The sequence below is a fragment of the Eublepharis macularius genome, chromosome 15 (genome assembly GCF_028583425.1).
Source record: "Eublepharis macularius isolate TG4126 chromosome 15, MPM_Emac_v1.0, whole genome shotgun sequence".
Lineage (NCBI taxonomy): Eukaryota > Metazoa > Chordata > Lepidosauria > Squamata > Eublepharidae > Eublepharis > Eublepharis macularius.
Window position 1 is genome coordinate 40,221,180 of NC_072804.1, and position 21,446 is coordinate 40,242,625.

Genomic DNA, 21,446 nt, shown 5'->3' on the forward strand with positions numbered 1-21,446 from the left:
CAATATATTGGGAACTAGAGGCCATTTTCTCAGGTGCTGACATGGTTTATATTGTCAGATGTGGGCAAAATGGGATTTAGTCCCCAGAAGCTGATTAAAATGCATTCTTTTTCAGTTTCCTTTACACCTCATCAGTCCCCAGCTCTGGAGTTCTTGTAGCACCACTTCCCCCCACCCCAACAGTCCTGCCCCAGCTGCTACCTTTCTTTTTGTTCTTGGATACCTATTATGCTTTCCCTTAGGTGATCATACGCCAGGGCCTGGAGAAGATCAACAGAGTAGAATTGCCTGGGTTGTCCCCCACACCCCACCCCAAAAGGCATGCTACACTTCCTGTCTTAAGCACATTCGTGTGTGCTGAGTAAAATTGCGAAATCTCCTGCATGCTCCCACTGTGGATTCTCAGCAGGTGAGTAGAAACAGGTGTGGGCTCCCCAGATCGGCTTACAGCTTAACTCCACCTCCTTCCCACACCCTCAAACCACAGGTGTTGCAGGGCCCCGCCCTACAGCATTGCTGGGCTGTGAGTGCTACAGACTGTCTTGGGGCAATTTTCTGACACTGGCAACAATCTCTCTGCCCTCCCCCACTGGTGTTTCATTTCCAGTGAGTCCAGACAACTTCCAAGATTTCTCGCCCAGGCAAGATGTTGCTAGCATTCACGCAACAACCCTACACTTTTGCTCCTGAGCTGCTTCTTCAACTTCTTCCCAGTTATGAAGGGACCAGAGAGAGAAGTTGGAAAGGATTCCACCGCAGCTCAAACCAAATTAACTGGCAATTCGACAAGTCTGTTTTTGACACAGAAAGCCATCTCATACCTTGGGACACAACTGTCCCTGAATCAGCCCATGTGCTGGTTGCGAACAACCCTTCCTCACACTATATTGGTTAAAAGCTGTGATTCTGAGAAGCACAGTTCTCACTGCAGTGGCTCCTAGACTTTACACTCAAGGAGCCCATCCCTAGCAAATTTTCCTAGTAAGAAGTGGTTCTCAAACTGTAAATCACAACTCTCTCACATTCACACACAGACACGAAGCTGCCTTGCTACCAGGTCAGAAGCTTAGTCTATCACAGTCAGTATTTATTTTATTTATTTAGTTCCTTCATTTATACCTTGCCTTGCTCCCCAATGGGAATCCAATGCAGATTACACTGTTCCCCCTTTTCCTTTTCTCCTCACAACAACCCTGTGAGGTGGGTTTGGCTGAAAGTGTCTGATTGGCCCAAGGCTTCCTAGCAAGTTTCCACGGCAGAGTGGGGGTTCAAACTCGGGTCTAACTGAACATATCAGGGATCAAACTTGGGACTTCCTGTGCGCAAAGCAGATGTTCTACCACCCTAAGTGGGTGTAAAGTTGGCTATGACTCAAGTGCCATCGAGCCATAGCTAACTTATGGCAACCCCATAAGGGTTTTCAAGGCATTCAGAGGTGATTTTTGCCATTGCCTGCCTCTGTGTAGCGAATCTAATTTCCTTGGTGGTCTCCCTTCCCAGTACTAACCAGGGCTAACCCTGATTAGCTTCCAAGATCTGACAAGATTGGCTAGCCTGGGCTGTTCAAGTCAGTGCCTCACTACCTCAATTTAAACAGCTGTGGTGCTGTGCAAAAAACTATCTCCCAGAAGTCTCTAAAGATATTTCAGAGAAATCAACAAACTTAGTAAGGTGCAATTCTGCTTAGGAAGCTCTCTGCTAGTCTTAAGCATATACTGGAAAACATGGCACTTCACTGTATTTGCACGAGAGGTGTGAAGAATGCCTTTTAGCTTCTGGGTCAACTTTTCCACCCGTTGTAATGGAGGTAACTGCATCAGAGGCTCTGTTAACTTGGGGGAGAGGTGGCAGATTAGCATTTAATGCTTAACAAAATGCATTCCAGTGCGAGCTTTCATGAGTCAGAGCTCACTTCATCACTTGCACAGAGTGTATGTACACCCATAGCAGAAAAATTGTAACTTTCGGGATAAATGTTCCTGCTTATGGGTGTATTCCTCTATGCATTTGATGACATGAACTCTGACTCACAAAACCTTGTGCTGCAATTAATCTGGCAGCCTGTAAGGGGCTGTCCGGACTTCTGTTTAATTTTGCTGCTCTCATTACACAGCTAAACCTTCTGGACTGATTTATTGCTTGATGCACTTTCTTCAATCACCTGTGACTGGACAATCTAAACCCCATCCACCACATTCCATCATTAGCACAGAACTAAAATCATTCAGTGGCAGAGAAGGCGGACCACATGGCTCTTCCAACAGCAGTGTCAGGTAGGGTGTATGTAACCTATGAAGAGACACTAGCTGCATATATTGTAGTAGCAAAGCAACAAAGGATAAAATAGATAAAGCAGTTGGAGTGGAGGGTCACTTTTTTTGCATGCACGCCAAAGCAAGGATCCAAGCAAAGGACAACAGATGTGGCCTGTAGATTAAGCAACCTGGAACATATGCACAAAACAGCGAGCCACTTACCCATTAAAGGGTTGCTATTCCTATTAACTGGCTTTGGAGGCGGGATGGGGGGCTGTTTGGCAGGGGCTGTGTTGGTAGTGCTCACAGGAACAAGAGTGGAAGCATTTGAGAGAGCCGGGGGCACAGTCCTGGGGGCTGGGGAAGGAGCAGTGGAAAAATTGGTCCCCTTTGCCATGCCGCTGGTCGCTGCCACTGTAGAAGAAGGCATAGTCCTTGCAGCACTGATAGGGATGAGATCCTGTACGTGTGTGTCGCTCGCCTCCTGGGAAGATGGCTGTGACAATGGCCGTTTGGGAGGAAGCAAAGGTTGCTTGGGGGCGTGAGGATCAGGATAGGGCGCCAGTTCCGAATTGAGATGACCGCTGGACAATCCTAAAAAAAACAAAACAAAACATTTAAGACCTTATTTTTAGTATGATGGAGATTCCTAAAAGTGCCCACCTCAAAACGAGGGTATCATTCGACTACTAGGTCAGTAATTCTCAATGTGGGCAAGCCATAAATCCTGGGGTGAAGAGATATTCAGAATTTGGGAGGAGAAATTGGGTGGGGGCATTCAGGATTCAAAGCAACCCCTTCTCCTTATTTGCAATGGCTTCTGAGAGCCAATAGAGAAGAACTCCACCCTAAGGTTAAAATCCCAGGTAGTTGATTTCTCCACCCAGGCACTTATAAAGTGGCACACAGCAAATAGGACTCAGACCTGACACTAAGGAATTTGGCTGAGGACCAGGGCTTTTTTTCAGCTGGAACGTGGTGGAACGGAGTTCCGGAACCTCTTGAAAATGGTCACATGGCTGGTGGCCCCACCCCTTGATCTCCAGACAGAGGGGAGTTTAGATTGCCCTCTGCGCCGGCACGGAGGGCAATCTCAACTCCCCTCTGTCTGGAGAGCAGGGGGCGGGGCCACCAGCCATGTGACCATTTTCTCCAAGGGCAACCCACTGAGTTCCACCACCTCTTTTCCTAGAAAAAAAAAGCCCTGCTGAGGTCCATAAAGCATAAAGTCACAACTGAATGTATTTCTGAGATCTGTGTATCATATACCTGTACTGTAAATATATAACAGTTGCCTTGTCTGGAGTGCTGCTTTTAAGAACCTTCACAGTTAGTACTAGACTGGAAAGCCAGTAAGCCCACATTCAGAGACACCCAAACATACTCTCTGCCACGAAGCTCATAAAATGGGCTTGGGCCAGTCACGCCTGCTCAAGCACAATCAATCTCTCAACTTGTTATGGGGATAAAAGGTAAAACAATGAACATCACCCCTGGAAGAAGGATGGGATAGCAATATACTAAATAGACAAAATCACTTTATTAGGTCTTTTCTATCTTTCAAGGATCCTGTTATGTTTTCAAGCATTTTCCTCTGTCCAGTTTAGACCACTCAGCAAACCTTTTTATGTCCTTAATGACAGAAGACAGTTTCCACCCATTAGAGGTTAACAGCACAAACGTTTGCGGTCAACAGATCCTTTGGCACACACAGACTGGATGTCTCACACCTCTAATGCAAGATGACCACCTTGCAGCTTATGTAAGACGGTTAGCCCTCAAATGCTGCAGTCCTGACTAAAGACTGTGGCTCAGGGGTGGAGCACCTGCTTAGCATGCAGAAGGGCCCCGTTTCAATCCCCAGCATCTCCAGTTAAAAAGTAGCTAGTGAGGTGAAAAAACTCTGCCTAGAGAGTTGCTGCCAATCAGGTTAGACTTGACAGACCAAGGATCTGACCCAGAATAAGGCGATTCACGTGTTCCCATGCATGTGGCTACAAGACTATGGGCACATCCTGACGACAGCTGCGGCAAGAGTGAAGGGGCACTGCTCCTGGGCAGTTCCCAGGAAAGGGCAAGTACCATTTTCCTCAGGGCATCTCCACAAGGAACTGCTTATTTTTATTATGGCAATATTATTATTTTATTGTTATTATTTATCCCACCCTTCTTCTGAGGGGTTCAGAGCGGGATATAAGGCTCCCCCTTTATCACAACCACTCTGTGAGGTAGGCAAGTCTCAGAGCATGAATGAGACTGTGAGCAGCCCAAAGTCTCCTAGTGAGCATCCTGACTGGGGAGGATTTGAACCCAGGTCCCTCTAGTCTCAGGCCAATTACACCACCACAGTGGCTCTACGAGGCTGGGAAACTGGCTAAGTTAATCTCACCGTCCATGCTGGTCTCAGCCAGCCACATAGACAGGTGGGGACCAGCTTGGATCAAACCCCCCTGCAGGCTAGGTTGATAGGGATCACAAGCAGGGTAGCTCCCAGCTCCTGCATTTAAAACCTTAACTCCTGAAGTACATACAAGTACTTCAAGTATTTTTGCAAGACAATCAGGGAAGGCCAATTAGAACAAAATGCGGCAGCTTATTTATTATCCAGAGCTAGCCGTTTTGTGCATATTATATCTGCTTTTAGGTAGGCACGTTGATTGTCCTGCTTAATTCTGAATTTGATTCAGAAGCCCCTTCATGGCCTGGGGCCCATATACTTGCAGATTAGACAGGCTGGAAGCATTCAGGTGGGTCTTTTACTGGCCAATGGTTGAATTAATTCAGCAAATTGAGCTTGTAGTACTATGAATTATTTGTTTTATCAGCATTCATGGAGTTATATTTTTAGCAATCATTGTGACTCGCCTTCCTTCTGTCATAGGACTGAGTCCTGTGAAATGATTCCACGTGTGGAGGCACTTTATTTCATGGAGATCCTGTCTTTTCCCCCAATGGGGGCCCAAAGTGCCTTACACTGTTCACTTCTCCTCCATTTTATCCTCACAACAACCCTGTGAGGTAGGCTAGGCTGAGTGTGTGTGACTGGCCGAAGGTCACCCACCAAGCTTTCACGGCAGAGTGGGGATTCAAACCAGAGTCTCCCAGATCCTACTCTGACACACTAATCACTACACCATACTGGCTCCTCCGGCAGAAGCAGCAAGATGCTTTTCCTATTGGAGGACAGAGACTCCACTAGCAGAACGGCTCCACAGGACCCAAACCTATGACTGGAGAAAGGGAAAGCTTAAAAGCATTCTAAGATCAGTGGTCTTCGATCTTTATAAAGCTAGGACCCACTGATCTGCAAACATGTGACAGGAAGTCACATGGCACAAAAGTTATATGACAGGAAGGGGGGCAGTACTGTGGCCTCACCAGTATCAAGGCCAGGAGTATGGGTCAACAGAGCAAGGAGCAGAGAACACATGCCAGGCACTAAAAGGTGCATTGTGCCTTTCTGTTTCAGCATTTCTTCAACTTTGTATTGGATTCCTACTAATGCTATGTCTTTGTAAAATTGCATTTATTTACCCTATGGCATTGTTTATGGAAATGTCCTTGAAATTGACTGTACTAATCTCACACTGTGTAATCCGTCTTGAGTCTCAGTGAGAAAGGCGGACTATAAATGACATACATACATACATACATACAGCAAACAAGGCAAGGGTCAGAGCCCTGGAAGAATCTTCTCCACCACTAGCCTTGCCTCACCATCATCCTGCTCTTCTCAGCACGCATGCAAAGAGAAGCAAAGGGGATGGCAACTTTACACTCTGAGCAAGTGGGGTGGGGCTGTGACCCATTTTGGAGCACTTTCCTCTACCCATGTTGGACTTCCCGCCAAGCTTCTTTACGTCCTTAATGACAGAAGAGGGCTGCCACACGTTAGAGATTAATAGTCTTCTTACACCACAAACATTTGTGGTCAACAGATCGCTTTGCATGCACAAAGCAGACTTTGAGGCCCAATGCAAGAGATAAGCACCTTGCAGCTTATGCCTCCATAAGACAGTTAGTACTAAGGTGTTCCCGTTCTATCTAAAGACCACGGTTCAGAGACAGAAAATCTGCTTTCCATGCAGAAGTTCCCAGGTTCAGTCCCCAACATCTCCCGTTAAAAGGATCAGGTAGGGAGTAATGTGAAAGACCTGAACCAGAGGCCCGGGAGAATGGCTGCCAGTCAGAGTTGACAATACTTGGTCCTGACAGATCAATGGTCTGATAGGGCAGTTTCATGTGTTCATGTCCTCCCCCAAAAGGCAGCAGACAAAACCGAACATTCTCTCTCTCTCTCTCTCTCTCTCTCTCTCTCACACACACACACACACACACACACACACAAACACACATACACAAAGCTCCCTTATGCTGAATCAGACCATTGGTTCATCAAGGTCAGTATTGTCTACTCAGACAGGCAGCAGCTCTCTAGGGTCTCAGACAGAAGTCTTTCACATCACCAACCATCTGGTCCCTCAAATGCCAAGAATTGGCAGCTGTAGGGACTCTCATCTCAGGAAGAGAGTCTGCAACCCCCCCGCCCCGCCCAAGAAGGCTCCAACCCATGGAGTGAAGAGCACTGTTCTCAATCAAGCACCCCCAAACCTCCACTACGCCATACCACAGGGGTGCATGCAACATAATGCTCCCCTGACATGTCCATCTTGACTGCCTAAAGCAGCACTCAGAGAAGGTTCATAGAGACACCTACTGGGGTAGAGAACACAATGAATTTCTCTGGCAGGAGTGACCAAATTGTACTTTATGAGCCTCACACAATAGCTGGAAAGCTTCCAATATGCACAGGAGAGAAACACTCATTTCCCTTCTCGTCTTTGCCATTTGCAGCATTGAAATCAAGGGAGCAGGGGGATGGCAAAGTGCCATCCTGAAGTGGGGGCCTGCAGTAAGGAAGGGAAGAAGTAGCAGCATGGCTGGGGGTGGGGAGCTGGGGGGCCAGAAGCAGGCTAAGAAGCAACAAGGCATTTGGGCAAAGAAAAAAGAAGCCATCAAAGGAGCTGCTGCAAAGGGAAAGAGATGGGAGCAAAGACAGCCAATCCTGGGGCTCAGAGGCAAATGGTAGGGACTTCAGACCCTGTTACCCATGATCATCACAGCAAGCAAAGCCTCCAAAGCTACAACATCGTAACTCAAGGGCTGTTTTACAGCTAACCACAAGGAAGAGCAGAAAACCAGTTTTCTGTAGGGACATAATCACATCATCAGGGAGCAATCAAGCTTCTAGCACTTATGGCCACCCATTTTATTGTTGGGTGAATTACTGCCGCTCTGTGACATGTTTTGATGTAAACCTTTATAGAGGTAATAGGGTAAAGCTTCAAAGCTTGTTCCTAAGACGCCTCAAGCTGTGGGAGAGTCAGGATAGAAAGACTTGGATCAGTTAAGCGCCTGCACTTAAAGAGCTTTTAAAAAGTTCAGTCAATACCTGAACTTGGGGTTTGGCATGGGGGTGGGGGGTACCTGGGAGAAAGGAGCTTCTCCTCCACTCACATTTCACCCAGCCTTGCTTTTACTTACCAGTGCCCGCCCCCCCTAAGGTTCTTTCTCAAAAAATCATGGGTCTCCATTTGCAAGAGGCAAATTACACGTGGGCACATCCTGAATTCAGATTTGGGCTGCATGGGGAGGGAATTTAACCTTTCACGACCCGCTTGTTTTCTCTAACTGCAGCCAGATTCCCACACCGCATTTTGAAGGAAAAAAGAATACATCTTTTATTCTTTAAAATGTCATCTGCCACAAAACTGAGTAGGGTTTGAAGGATTAAATCAATGCTCCTCTCCCTGTGTGGCCCCAATCTTGGTCACATCTGTTTGGGCCCCCACTGGCAATAAGGCGTTGCCAACGAAATCTCTCTTTTTCAGGTTGGGAGGGGGAGGGAAGAGACTTGGCTGGAGAGTCTGCAGATATTTAAAAGAGCAGCAAGGAAGGGAATGCAGGAAGGTGGTGCCAAATTCCCAAACTGAAGAAGAAGATGAAGGCTTGCATATTCAAGCAGGGTGTGGGCGGACAGGAGACAGTGTGGTTGATAAGAGGAAAGATAAACTGGGTGGGGTCAGGCCTTAGCAGTGAAAGTGTGAGTTTGCTTGTCTTAGAATGAGGAAATCACTGTGGGTGGGTGGGTGCACTCCACAAAAAAACCCTAAAAACTGGTATTTTTCAGGGAGTAGCTGAAATTAGCAAAGGAGTTTTCTCAGGCGCCTTTTTTCTCTCCCCATTTTTCCCAGCACCCCATCAAATATTCTTGCAGTTTCATCTGGTCACCTTGTGATTTCTTTGGTTCCTCCGATGGAATGGTCTTCTTAAGGCTTGACCTTCTCCCAGGCTCTTCCTCGAGGTGTCCTAGGCCGGTGATCCCAGAACAGTCGATGGGGATTGTGTGCCCGTTTTTCAGTGCCATGTGGGTAATTTTGTCTGGCTCTTCTCCATCTGTTTGGGGTCAGGGAGCAGGGGAAGAAGGAAAAGAGATAGTTAGTAGGAACAGGTTTAAGAAAACATAGGCCTGAAGACAAGGACCTAGAAGTGGCTAGGGAAGAGAACCCAACAGCAATTGAACCTCAGCACATATTACAGAGAATCATTAACGAATCTAAAGATTAAAGCCGGGCTTCTTGCAGCAGCTGATGTCTGATGGTGGAAAGAAGTATTTAAAAATATCATCTTGGGTTACAGATTATGTAGAAGTCACTCTGTAAACTGCTTTGATGGTCTATGGGTGCACTAAACATTTTAGAAATTGATTTGATTTCAAGTGCATTTGTCACTATGTCTATCACTAATTATTTGCCATATTGTTTAAGTTTTAAATTCTATGTGGAACCCTTCAGGTGATATGGAAACTTCAATCCTGGCTTGAAAGGCGGAGTGCAATTCTGCCAAATACATGAGCGGCATATAATTTCTATAATACAGAATTCAGCTCTCATAAAATATAGATATTTATATAACATATATGTAGGTGACCATTATTATGCACACTTTACACACACAATTGGTACAGCATAGGCATGCGAATTATCCTTTCCTTGTTTGTGTGTGTATATTGTTACTGAAAACAGAACCAGTATGGATTGTCCTCTTTGGAAAGGGTGGGGGACTCCCTCATATATTGATAGGTGCACCACTCTTGGTCTTCTGGGTATACTTTGATTGAACATGGTTAAAAAACGGGGGTGGGGGGAGTTGTCCCATTAAGAAATGACAAGACAACATATGAAGGAATGTGGCCATACTACGATTAAGACAACCACATTGCCTAGGAGTTCAGCATTTCTAACTAAAAGCTGAACACAACAAAAGACACCTGCTTTCCAAACTGAAGAAAGCATTAGTCGCCCCTGTTCTTTAACAATAGGGAGCCCACAATCTCTCCCCATGGGCTGAACAAGGGCTGAAACTCTATACAATAATGCAGCTTCATGTACATACATCAGAATTCGAAGTGGGTGCAGGGTGGGTGGGACACAGAGTTCCTTGGAGAGCTGTATCAGAGATCACCACTGTAAGGACAATTCATATAGATATATAGGAACGTTCATCTTATTGAACGGACCGAAAGCATGTACAAAAAAGCCAAGCCATGTGTCTGTAAATACACCATCACAAAAGTGACGTGTAGAAATTTTTATAGTAATTTAATTCATGATTTGAACCATTTGTTCAATCTGTGGGCCTGCCCACACAGGCACATGATGCGCACGTGTTCCCCTGGAAGCAAGAAGAGGATCCTGAACAAGAAAGGGGTCTTTATCTCTAGGGTTTTTTTAACATGGCTTTTTAAACTAATCTGTTCTGTGGTCATAGTCAGGAAGCAGTCCATGAACTGGAGAAAAGGCAAAAACCTTCCTACCTTTTGCATGTCATTCCCATTACAATGGAAACTTTGGCTGGGGGATTCCCTGGCCTGGAGGGAGTCTTCCCCCTCCCTTATTTTCTATGAGAGATAGCACCCCTTTTTGCTCTGCCTTCATTCATTTCCCACCTTCTACAACACTACATATTCAAAAAGGTAACTGTGTGCAACTTCTGGGAGGGCTTAGTCACGTCATGCCTTAGACAGGCCTTTCTGTTTGATCAGATTGTTTTCCAATTCCGCAATCATAGTCCTACTGCATTCTTTTATTGTTTTATGCTGCCTAACTGAATTGTTTTTATATTTTGTAATCCACCTTGAGCCTCCACAAGAAATATGGGCTATAAATGATGTATATAATTTTTTAAAAAAATGTTTATGGTGCTTTCCCACTGGACTATCCCAGAGGACTACATACATTTTAAGATAAGATTTTAAATGTGAAATGTATTTTTCTATGTCCTTTACATTTTTACGCTGGATTTAATTATTCTATTGATCACTAACAATGGATTGCCATGGTTATGGTCTCTGACCGCAAATAAATTCATTCATTCATTCACTGGACCATCTGTTCTCAGAGCTAGCCTTTTCAACTTTGGCTCCAACCTGCCACGCAGGAGCCCCTTTAATTTTTTTTTTGTCATGCATATCTTTCTGAACATTGCTGTCTCTGATGAACTCACAGAGATGACACTCAAACCAGAACAGGGACCTTTTCAGAGTGCTTCTCCAATAGAAAAACCTAGCTCTGTAACCCTACCAGGTCAATTCTGGAGGGTGAGGCAAGGGGGCTTTGTTGAAGCAAGGAGACGGCAGCCCCCTGCTCCCTCCCTCCCTCCAGGTGAGGATGGTTCTAGTAGGAAGGCAGCGGCTGCCCCATACCTCTTGGCCACCTCTCATTTATTGCCCACAGCTCCAGGAACTAAGCATGGTTATGATGTACCAGATGGGGAGGGGGCACAACAGGGGCCCCCAGCCTAGGCTACAAGCTCATTACACAGTGATATGCTCTATTTAAGTCAACTCAGAAATAAACATTTGTTTTTCAAGAGTCATCATGAGATTCCATTTACGGGACAGGATCATGTTTAGCAGCAGGAGGACGGGGGATTTTACAAGTCTGTACCTGGCCCAGAGAAACGATGCCTGGGACCAGCACAGCACACCTTTTGGAAGTTAATTACTCGGGTTGCATGTTGTACGGTTTACAGAGCTGTGGCAGAAGCAGAACTACCCTCAGTTATCAAAGGGGTCTTTCCTCCTCTCACACTCTTCACCTTCTGTTTTACCCCTTAGTTTGTTTTGGCTGGGGCACACTGGTCGTTTAACTTAGCAGGAGCAAAAAAAATACACATCATGTGACAAGGCCAGTCACATTTCGTAAGCCCCAGGATCATTTTAACTTCCTAATAAGCTCTTCATCTGGGCTTGCCAAATTGGGGGGGGGGGCCTAATAGTAGTGTGATTTTTTTTCTTTAAAGTTTTTCCATAAGTTGTCTGATTAAGTTTTCCAATCATTTGCCCTCTCTCAACTTTTTCTCACAATACACATTTTAATGCTCCGTTCTAGCCTCTACCCTTGAAGACAGAGCATGATCCGAAGAGCAAAAATTATGATTAAGTCACTGATGTTCGCTTTCAATGCTTTTTTTTCTGCATTCACATAGTCAGTGTCCTTCTGGTCCAAGTTCAGTCAGCTATCTTGGCAATGGAAAAAGGCTTTGGCCTTCGATGTAAAAAAAAAAAAACCTACAAAAATACACAGGGCAAAGTGCCTCTAGCCTTTGAGGCCTTCTAAAAACCTGATGAAAAGAGAAAAGTGTTTATTTCTTATTCAGGACAAAAGATACAGCCAAGTTAATATGGTCTCTGCAGGCTACAAGCCAACTGAATGGAAGAAAGAAGCGGGGCAGGGAAAGGATGAGGGGTCTCGAAGATACAACCTCCAAGGCAGCAAGCCAGAGGCTATCTGCCAAACATATACATCAGCACGGATTGAGTGTCTGGAATTATAATTCTCACAGGACCGGCAGGCACTTGATAGAGTCAAAGGCAGTTTTTTCAACCCGCCAGGCATATTTACTTATTTATTTTATTAACAAGATTTTTACCCTGCCTTTTTGACCTCTTTGGGCCACCAAGGCGAACAACAAATTAAAACACACAAATCAAAATCTCATCTTAAAAGCCATTAAAACCAGCACACAAATGTACCATTAAAAGAATTTAAAACCAGAGCTTTAAATAAATACAAAAGATAAAAAATGACAGTGACAACATTGGGGAAGGAGGAAGGATCACTGAGGGAATGCCAAGCAAAACAAAAAAAGTCTCCACCTGCTAGCGGAGGACAGCAACAGAAGGGGGCAGGTGAAACTCCTTGGGCAGAAAGTTCCAGAATCTTGGTGCCATCACTGAGAAGGCCCTCTCCTGGGTTTCCACCCACCCAATCTCAGAATGTGATCACAGTGGTTGAGCAGGTTCATAAGGAAGTAGGTCCTTCAGGTATGTTGTTTCAAAACCCTACAGGGCTTTACATATCAGCACCAGCACCTTGAGTTGCACCCGGAAACAAGAGAAAGCCAGTATAGATGATCCGAGACTGGAGTGATATAGTCCCTCCAGTCAACATCCTTGCTGCAGCATTCTGAACCAACTGAAGTTTCCTAACACTTTTCAAGGACAGTCCCACATAGGGCACACTGCAGCATGAATATGAATATCACTTCTACCAGGCAGTCACAGACCCTGCCTTATTCTGACCTATGCCCATTTTGGCAGCTTCTGACATTTTTTCCTTCCTTCTGAAAGAAATGCCTTTGTTCCTCCAGATTAAGAGCTGGCATGGTATAGGGTTAGAGTGTCGGACTAGGATCTGGAGTGACCCAAGTTTGAATCCCTTCTCTGCCATAGAAGTTCACCAGGTGATCTTGCTCCAAGTGTGCTCTCTCAGTCTAGCCAACCTCACAAAGTTGTTGTGAGAATAAAATGGAGGAAGACAGAATGATCTATACTACCCTGGGTTCAATGCGCTGGGAAAAGGGCAGGATTTTTAAAAAGGTACTAATGGATTTTTTAAAAGGTACTTTCTGATGGAAGAAGCCTTTCAAACCAGCAGCTACCCATTGATGCAAAATCCAGATTTCAGTGGGACAGTGGGTTTTTTCTCCCTCATTTTCCCTCAGGCTCACTATAAACATTCCTGCAAATGTTTGCATCACCTGCAAAAGCAAACACCCCTAACTCAAACTGAATTACCATAGGAGTTTGTTGTGGTATGAGGATGGAGAAAGGAGGGGACACGTTAATTGTGAAGGGAACTGTTTAGCTATGATTCCCACTTGCAATTTTTCCAGCAGCTTCTTAGGCACTCCTAGCCCCATCTGTAGACAAGCAGAAATGGGAGCAGATAAGACAGCACATGCAGTCCCCACGTGTGGGATGGGCACCATCTCATTTCCCTCCCCCCTGTCTCTATTTAGGATCAGCGCCTGCTTCCCTTCCACTATGAGGATAAGGCTTTTCCATTCTTTTCACTGGTCAGCAAGGCTGGATTAACTATTATGCCAAGTACTCTTAGAGCAGGTAGCCCACATGTCAGTTTAGTTCCTAATATCCAAACATCTTTCCAGCTTGCTCCTTGCAAAAATTCTACATAATTCGGAAGAGAGCCCCCTCCACCCTTAAAGAGAGGACAGAGAAGTACAGTTCGGAGCTGAAGAAAACCAGTATCATGAGCGCAGCCAAAGTGAACAATGGAAACAAGTACAGCAGAACTTATCATTGACACCAGGAAGGCTCTATGCAAGGAAATGCCTTTGTCCACACCTCACTTTGTATATAAAATTTATTTACTTACTTTATTTATATGCTGACTTTTCTCCCCATTGGGGACTCAGAGTGGCTTACATCATTCTCCTTTTCTCCATTTTATCCTCACAACATCCCATGAGGAAGGTTAGGCTGAGAGACTGGCCCAGAGTCTCCCAGATCCTGTCCTATCCTGACTGTCTAAACAGAGAGCAACAAACTAGCTCTCAATGATGGCTGATAACACACTAAGGCCTGTAGATTTGAAAGACTCCCACAATATGCTCTGTTTCAGCATTTCTTCTACTCTGTATTGGATTTTTTGCTGACATAATGTCTTTGCAAATTTGGATTTATATACCCGATTGCATTGTTTAGTGAAATGTTCTTGATATTGACTGTACTAATCTCACACTTATGTAATCCGCCTTGAGTCTCAGTGAAAAAGATGGACTACAAATGACATAAATATTTAGAAAAATTGTATGTAGCCTCTCCAACGTCTTGCTTAAGGAGGTTTACAAGAAAAAACACCATCAAAATATCATAGGTTCCCTCTGTTTATCAGTTGGGGGTGGGGGTTGGAATCAGGTTTGTTTCAGAATTTTCTCTCCTGAAAACAGCCAATCACCAATTCGGTACAGTGAGTAAAGAGGCACACTGGGATAATTTCAGTGGAGTGCTTTGGGGTTCTGGGGTGGGGAATACTCCAAAATCCAAACGTCAGCTACAAGGTGGAGCTCGCAATCTAACCTACCCGACAGTCATACAGAAAGGTTTAAAAAGGTATTGAGGAAGAAGAGGATACCAGCAATACAGCCTTGTCCCCAGGAAGGTGAAGATGTTTAGAAAGCAGATGGGAACTGAAGAGTCGCAATTAGTAGAGGGAGGCAGGAGGGAATCACATGGGCCAAGAATGCCAAGAGATGAGGATTCTCAGGGTCAGGAGGATATACAGAGGAAGACAATGGGTAAAACTCACCCTGTTCAGGGTCTTCAAATAGAACCCCTCTTTCAATGAGCTCCGCTCTTGGCTTTCGCATTGAAATCTTTCGTTCTAAAACTGACATCAAAATTGGAAAAAGAGAGCCAGCACTCAATACAGAGCAAGTTGGAAGTTTGGGAAAAACAAAAAGTCCTACTACTATTTAAAAAAAAATTGAACTTCTTTCTCTAAGGACACTGTAAGTTGGCTCCTGTGACTGCTTTAAGGGAAGAAGATTAAAATACGGATTCTGAACTATACTAACACTTATCTTGGAGATGCGTGATATCTTGGTGCTGGCTGAACTTCAGCATCTCATTGTTAAAAAGCCCACAAGATACTCTATAAAGACTTGCTTAAAAGAAGCATCTGCCAAACCTCTTAGTCATGGAATCCACTGATCTCTCTGTATGTTTATCTCAGCACATCATTTACAGCTTCCTTTTCCCAGCATCACTTATAAACCTACTGCAGCTGTCCTTATGGCCCTTAATTTGGGCGCATGGCTTCAATGAGCCAAGTATAGGAAGAGTTCCTATGTATTACTGCAGATGTTTATTTTTAAAAGTTCAGATATGAGATGCACCAGTTCTGGAATTGTTCTTGCCAACACTTCTGTGGAAGGGCTGAATCGCACACACAGGCATTATTTCATTCAACAGAAAAAAACAATGTTCATAGGTTTGGGAATAATACCACTTCCTGGCTAGTTACCTTCTGAAGTCTCTTTGAACTTGCCACTGGCTTTCTTTTTCCTCCACTTCCAAGGTTTAAAGATCTTTCCAAAGCCAGCAAACTTGCTTTTCCTCTTGGATGGAGGTGTAGTGTCTCCGGATTCCAGGACATCAGCTCCCATCCCACCATCACTCAGCGGATGATCCACTTCCTCAGCTGCACAGAAATAGAAGAAGGTGACGGTAATACTTAATAAATTGGCATTTGGAGAGACCTTTTAGTTCCCATAGCCATTTCTCCCAACCGACGAGCAGGAACATTAATGTACGAGGCAGGAAAACGCAGAGTGCAAAATCAAGTAGGACAACTCTAGAACATTCACATAATCAAACAAATAGCCACTCGCTTTCTGTTTTAGTTTAATACAACAGACTGACATGACTATCCTTTTGAAATTATAACTGGCCAATGTGAAAAAAGGGGGGCAAAACAGAGAGAATGCATATAAATGCCAACATAAAGCCTTTACTGGCATCTGTTACATTATTTTTTAAATACTCTACAGACTTGCAAGACAATTTGTAGAAAAAGCCTACTGAAATTATCTGCCCCATCAGAGAAGCTGGACCATTCTAGTTTTCCTTTCCCATTAAAAAAAAAACAAACAGCATTATTTGCGGCCAAGAGTAACAATCTCAGGAAAGCAACACAATAACAGCCTGCTACCCCACCTACTGTTCTGGCACTCTCCAAACATTTTCAAAAAGGAAGAGCTCTTTGGAGGGGGGAGGAGAATGCATTCCTGTTACATAAAGCATCGACAAGGCGAACGGAAGAGAAAATATGAGCAAAAAACATTGAGGCTTAATATTAGGAGTTGGCCACTCATGTAAATCTACATTTTTCTGCAGTCTTTGCTGCATTCGGGTGCTCTGAGTGCAGACTTGAGAAAGGAAGAACAGGGCCTGTGGTTTAACAGATCGCAATGCCTAAATAGTTCCATAGGCAAACAGATGCCAGTTTACACATACCACCCTTTCAACAATGCTTCTCAATATCTATTAGCACTTTATCCTCATGTCCTCTTGATGTCTCCCCCACTTTTTTTTTGGTGTCTTGGTTACAGATTTGCATACCATCCCAAAGAGAATTTGATGTTTAACAGCCAGCACTGACTTCCCATTCCCAAAGGCATCACTGTGAACCGCCTCCTCCCATATTGTCCTGCCCATAAGCTAAGATCATGCCCTGCGCCCCCCACCTTCAGAGGTGAGATAACTGTTAACTAGAGAGACAGGCTATTTTCAATGGTGCCACTTCACCTTTGGAATACTGTCCCGCTTGAAGCGTGCCTACCATACTACCTTTTAGGTGCCAGACCAAAACTTTATTTTTACCCAAGTTTGTCATTAATTGATTTTATGGCTGTTGTGGGTTTTCCGGGTTGTGTTGCCGTGGTCTTGGCATTGTAGTTCCTGACGTTTCGCCAGCAGCTGTGGCTGGCATCTTCAGAGGTGTAGCACCAAAAGACAGATCTCTCAGTGTCCTGAGACACTGAGAGATCTCTGTCTCTCAGTGACACTGAGGTGATCTCTGTCTTTTGGTGCTACACCTCTGAAGATGCCAGCCACAGCTGCTGGCGAAACGTCAGGAACTACAATGCCAAGACCACGGCAATACAGCCCGGAAAACCCACAACAGCCATCGTTCTCCGGCCGTGAAAGCCTTCGACAATACAATTGATTTTATCTTGTAAAGCCTGCTCAATCATTGTTTTATACCCATGTCTTGTTCTTAATACTGATAAATTATATTGGTGCTTTGTATGATTTTATGGCACTGTTTATCTTTGCCAAACAGTTTTCTGGAGAAACAGCATATACATTGAATACATGAAGCTGCCTTATATTGAGACCATCAGTCCACCAAGGTATTGTCTACACAGACTGGCAGCTGCTCTCCAGGGTCTCAGGCACAGGTCTTTCACATCACTGACCGCCTGATTCGTTTAGATGGAGATGCCAGGAATTGAACGCATGCCAACAAGATGCTCTACCATTGAGCCATGGTCCCTCCCCAATTCTCTAAATAAAGTCTACAGAGATATGGATTTCTATGTACTGTCATAATTAGTAAAGCTCATTAATAAGATGCAATTATCATATAATACTGTATAACAATTGCTTCTATAAGAATAGAGGTCACTGCCTGGACAACTTTTAGGGTTAAACACTACATGTGCGTTTATTTATCAATAGTCCGCCTTTCTCACTGAGACTAAAGGCAGGTTACATAGTGTAAAGCAATACGGGCAATGGCTGGGAGTAAACAGAGCAATAGGCTATGGGTTGCAGAAATCTGAAGATAGATCAAGATGGGTAGCCGTGTTTGTCTGTAGCAGTACAAAAGAGCAAGAGCACCTATAAGTCTAACAAAAGCTGTGATGAGTTTTCATGGGTCACAGCTCACTTCTGAAGAGCTGTATCTGAAGAAGTGAGCTGTGACTCACAAAAGCTCATATCCTACCGCAAATAGGAGCTAGTGGACTCTTGCTCTTTTCTACTGCTACAGAAATTTGAAAACAAGCATAATTCCAAATACAGAGATAAAACATTGCTGAAACAAAACAAAGGTGATTTGATATTGGGAGGTTCATGTTTAGAATCCCTCCAACCCATTTTTTATATGGGACCCTAATACAGATCAAGACCATAGCAAAAAAGGGCAGGGAATCATCCTTTTCTCCCCTATACTTTTTCCTGAGCTGGAATGGCCCTGTGGAATTATTATCATCTAACAGGGCAAACAGCAAGAAAATGGCATGAATTGTAAAGGGAATAAATAACTTTCAAGACAATGGGCTTGAAACCCTACAGAGCCAGTACTGTTATGACCCTCCCTAGGTCACACTTTGCTGTACAACCACTCTCAGATATGGGTAGACATATACTAGAGACTGAGTTTAGCTCCTGTGTAGTAGTTTGTTAGTATATTACAACACAATGCAGTATACAGACCATTCCACGTTTGAACACTGAAAAAATTAAGGTTCAAATCCTTTCTCGGCCTTTAACTACAATGAGTCATCTTATCCTAGTCACCAGCTCCCCACCTAACCTATACCACAATGGATGCTGAGATGCTACAGCAGTTAATGTACTGCGCAGGCTGGAAACTGGTGCGGAAGTGAATCAATGAATTCCTTTTCCTAAATATCTGCAAAGAAGGGCCCGTATTCAGAGCATTGAGCATTGGATTCTGAACTAGTAAAGGCAGTTTTGTCAATTCACACATCAAACAGAACTGGGAAACAGCGCCCCTTGAAGGAGCATCCCAGCTTATTCGTATCAGTATGCTACCAAGGAATAAAACAGCAAGTGCCTTACTCATGGTGGAAGATCAGCAACTTAAACTGAAATCCCTTCTAAATAGACTTAGACTGAACTCCAAGCACTTTTCATCACCTAATGTTTGCTTGTGCAGTGCTGAGGAAACCTGGCAAGGTTTCCTTTAAAAAAAAATATTAAGACTTTTTGAGCTCAAACCAATTATCCCAATTTGAACCATGGGCAGCTTCTTCGCTTTCAGAATTCGTCACCTTCAGTGCATTGTCCTCTAAAGGAGAGGAAAGGTCAAGCACACATGCATGCCAAGAGCAAAAACAGAAATTATGAACTAATTTGTTATTTACTTCATTATAGCCTGCCTTCCTCCCTAATGGGGGCCCATCACAGCCTCTGAAGCAGGTTAGGCTGAGAGCGTGTGACTAGCCCAAGATCACCCAGCAAACTTCCGTGACAGAGTGGGGATTCGAACCTTGGTCTCTCAGCTGTAATTCCAGCACTGAAAACACTACAATGGCTCTCAAAGAATGATTGGGCTGTATTCATACTTGACGATTAAACCTGCTTTTGCACTGGCAATGTCTGCAAGTTCAAATGCAATACCCAAAATTAACTAGAATGGTACGGTTTATTTAACAATTATTCTCTCCTGCTATCTATCCTTTCCATGCTTCTCTGGGCCTGGAACAAACTGGTGGCACGCCCCTTCATTAACCTGGTCCCACCCTCTACGATCTCATGAAAGAAAAACATTTATTTTTATTTCCAAATTGACAACAATCACAATGTCATGGAAATGGGCTTGCAGCTCAGATTACTACTCTCCCCCTAAGACCAGAGAAGCGATCCAGTTAACCGATTCCTTCATTGGACGTACATTACTTTGGTCTGTGTATGCAGACAAGTCACCTGCAGAATAGTAAAAAGTGCTGAGCATGTTGTAGAGCATATCACTACGATCTGGGAGGCCATGGCTCAGTTGTAGAGCATCTGCTTTGTGCACTCCAGGTTCAACCTCTGGCATCACCCGTTAAAAGGATCGGGTAGCATGTGACGCGATAGACCTCAGTCTGGAGCTGCTGCCCGTCAAAGTGGACAATACTGAGTTTGACAGGCCAATCTTCTTTACGTAGCAGAAATGCAGCGTCATGTTGTCAAGCCCCTAGTCTACCATGAAGTTTGCTGGGTGAATTTGGACCAGTCACTCAGTTTTTCTTAGCCTCACCTATTTCACAGGTTTGTAGAGAGGATTAAATGGGGAAGGGAGAACATGTTTGTCATTCTGAGCTCCTTGAAGGAAGGGCGGGATTAAAAAATGCAATAGATAGATTTTAATCTCTCATGAGAAAGTGCCCCAAGACAGCTAGCATACCCTCCAACATTTCACAGAGGAAAATAAGGACAAGACTCGTAACACACCACTTCTTGTATCAAGGATCATATTCATATCAATGAAGACTCAGTTCCAATTGCTATAGGGTGTTTTTATTTATACCACCATTGCCCTTCCTCTACTGAATTAAAGGCAGATTTTGTTCTTTGAGTTAACAATATGTCATAAAAGCATTATTAATATATCTAATTCTCAACATAGCCCCATCTGTGGATACTTAAATCCAGAGACTGTGACCATGGATAGAGAAGACAGCTCTTTCTACAAAATTGAGAAAAACTCCTGGTTTGCAGAAAAATCTGAAAGATAAAAACTACATCAAGGGGTTTAAAAAAACACTTGTCGCTTTAAGAAACCAACATCGTCAGAAGTCATTGCTAGGCAACCACAACCGCATTGCCAGCCATCAAGCCTTGGTTTCGTTCAGTAAAAGGTGGGGGATGTGCAGATCCTTATCCAGGGCTATTCTGGCCTTTGAGGGAGGACTTATTGGGGCCAGGCCCAACAACAACCCTAGGGGGATGCCAGGTCCACTTACCCTCCCAGTAGAAGGGGAGGGGAACCCAGCATTCACTTTTGTAATGTATTCGCACAGCCACAAAGGGAGTGCACGCTCCTAGGGTGGTGTGATGACATGCAAGGGCAGGAGCCAGGAGCACTCCCATGCTTTGCAGCAGGCCAATCTGGGCCCCATACATGACCCGCCCCAGGGAGCCCTGTTCCCCCGTCTTTCTCCCCCACCATCCAGGTGAGTGGGGGCAGAGAGCGAAGGGCGGGAGCAGGGGATTCCTTGCCCTCACCAGGGGACATGGGATCCCTAAGCAACCCTAGATGAGTTGCTACCACACAACCTGCATGACTTACCCAGGCCTGGCTGCTTGCTATTGTTCAACAGCAATCATCCCACAAAACCCAGTGTGGTGTTGTGGTTACAATTTCTGATTACTATCTGAGAAACTCAGCTTTGAATCCCCACCCTGCCATGGAAGCTCATTGGGTGACTTTGGGTCAGTCATATATGCTCAGCCTAACTTACCTCACAGGGTTGCTGTGAGGAAAAAACAGAGGAGAGAATGGCGTAAGCTGCTTTAGGACCTCATTG

The 21,446-nt window shown here is 44.5% G+C and overlaps 1 protein-coding gene across 5 annotated transcripts in view; it reads right to left on the bottom strand.

Moving 5' to 3' along the window:
- The window catches only part of PHACTR4 (phosphatase and actin regulator 4), a 95,557-nt gene that overhangs the window by 15,445 nt on the left and 58,666 nt on the right, over positions 1 to 21,446 (bottom strand). For 4 of the 5 annotated variants that reach the window (XM_054999187.1, XM_054999188.1, XM_054999190.1 and 1 more), the window contains 4 exons: positions 15,647 to 15,823; positions 14,930 to 15,010; positions 8,547 to 8,711; positions 2,478 to 2,849 (listed from right to left, as the gene is read on the bottom strand). In XM_054999187.1, the coding sequence (XP_054855162.1) occupies positions 2,478 to 2,849; positions 8,547 to 8,711; positions 14,930 to 15,010; positions 15,647 to 15,823 (795 nt within the window). The remainder of the gene's footprint in view (positions 1 to 2,477; positions 2,850 to 8,546; positions 8,712 to 14,929; positions 15,011 to 15,646; positions 15,824 to 21,446) is intronic. The other variant, XM_054999191.1, reaches the window with a different exon arrangement.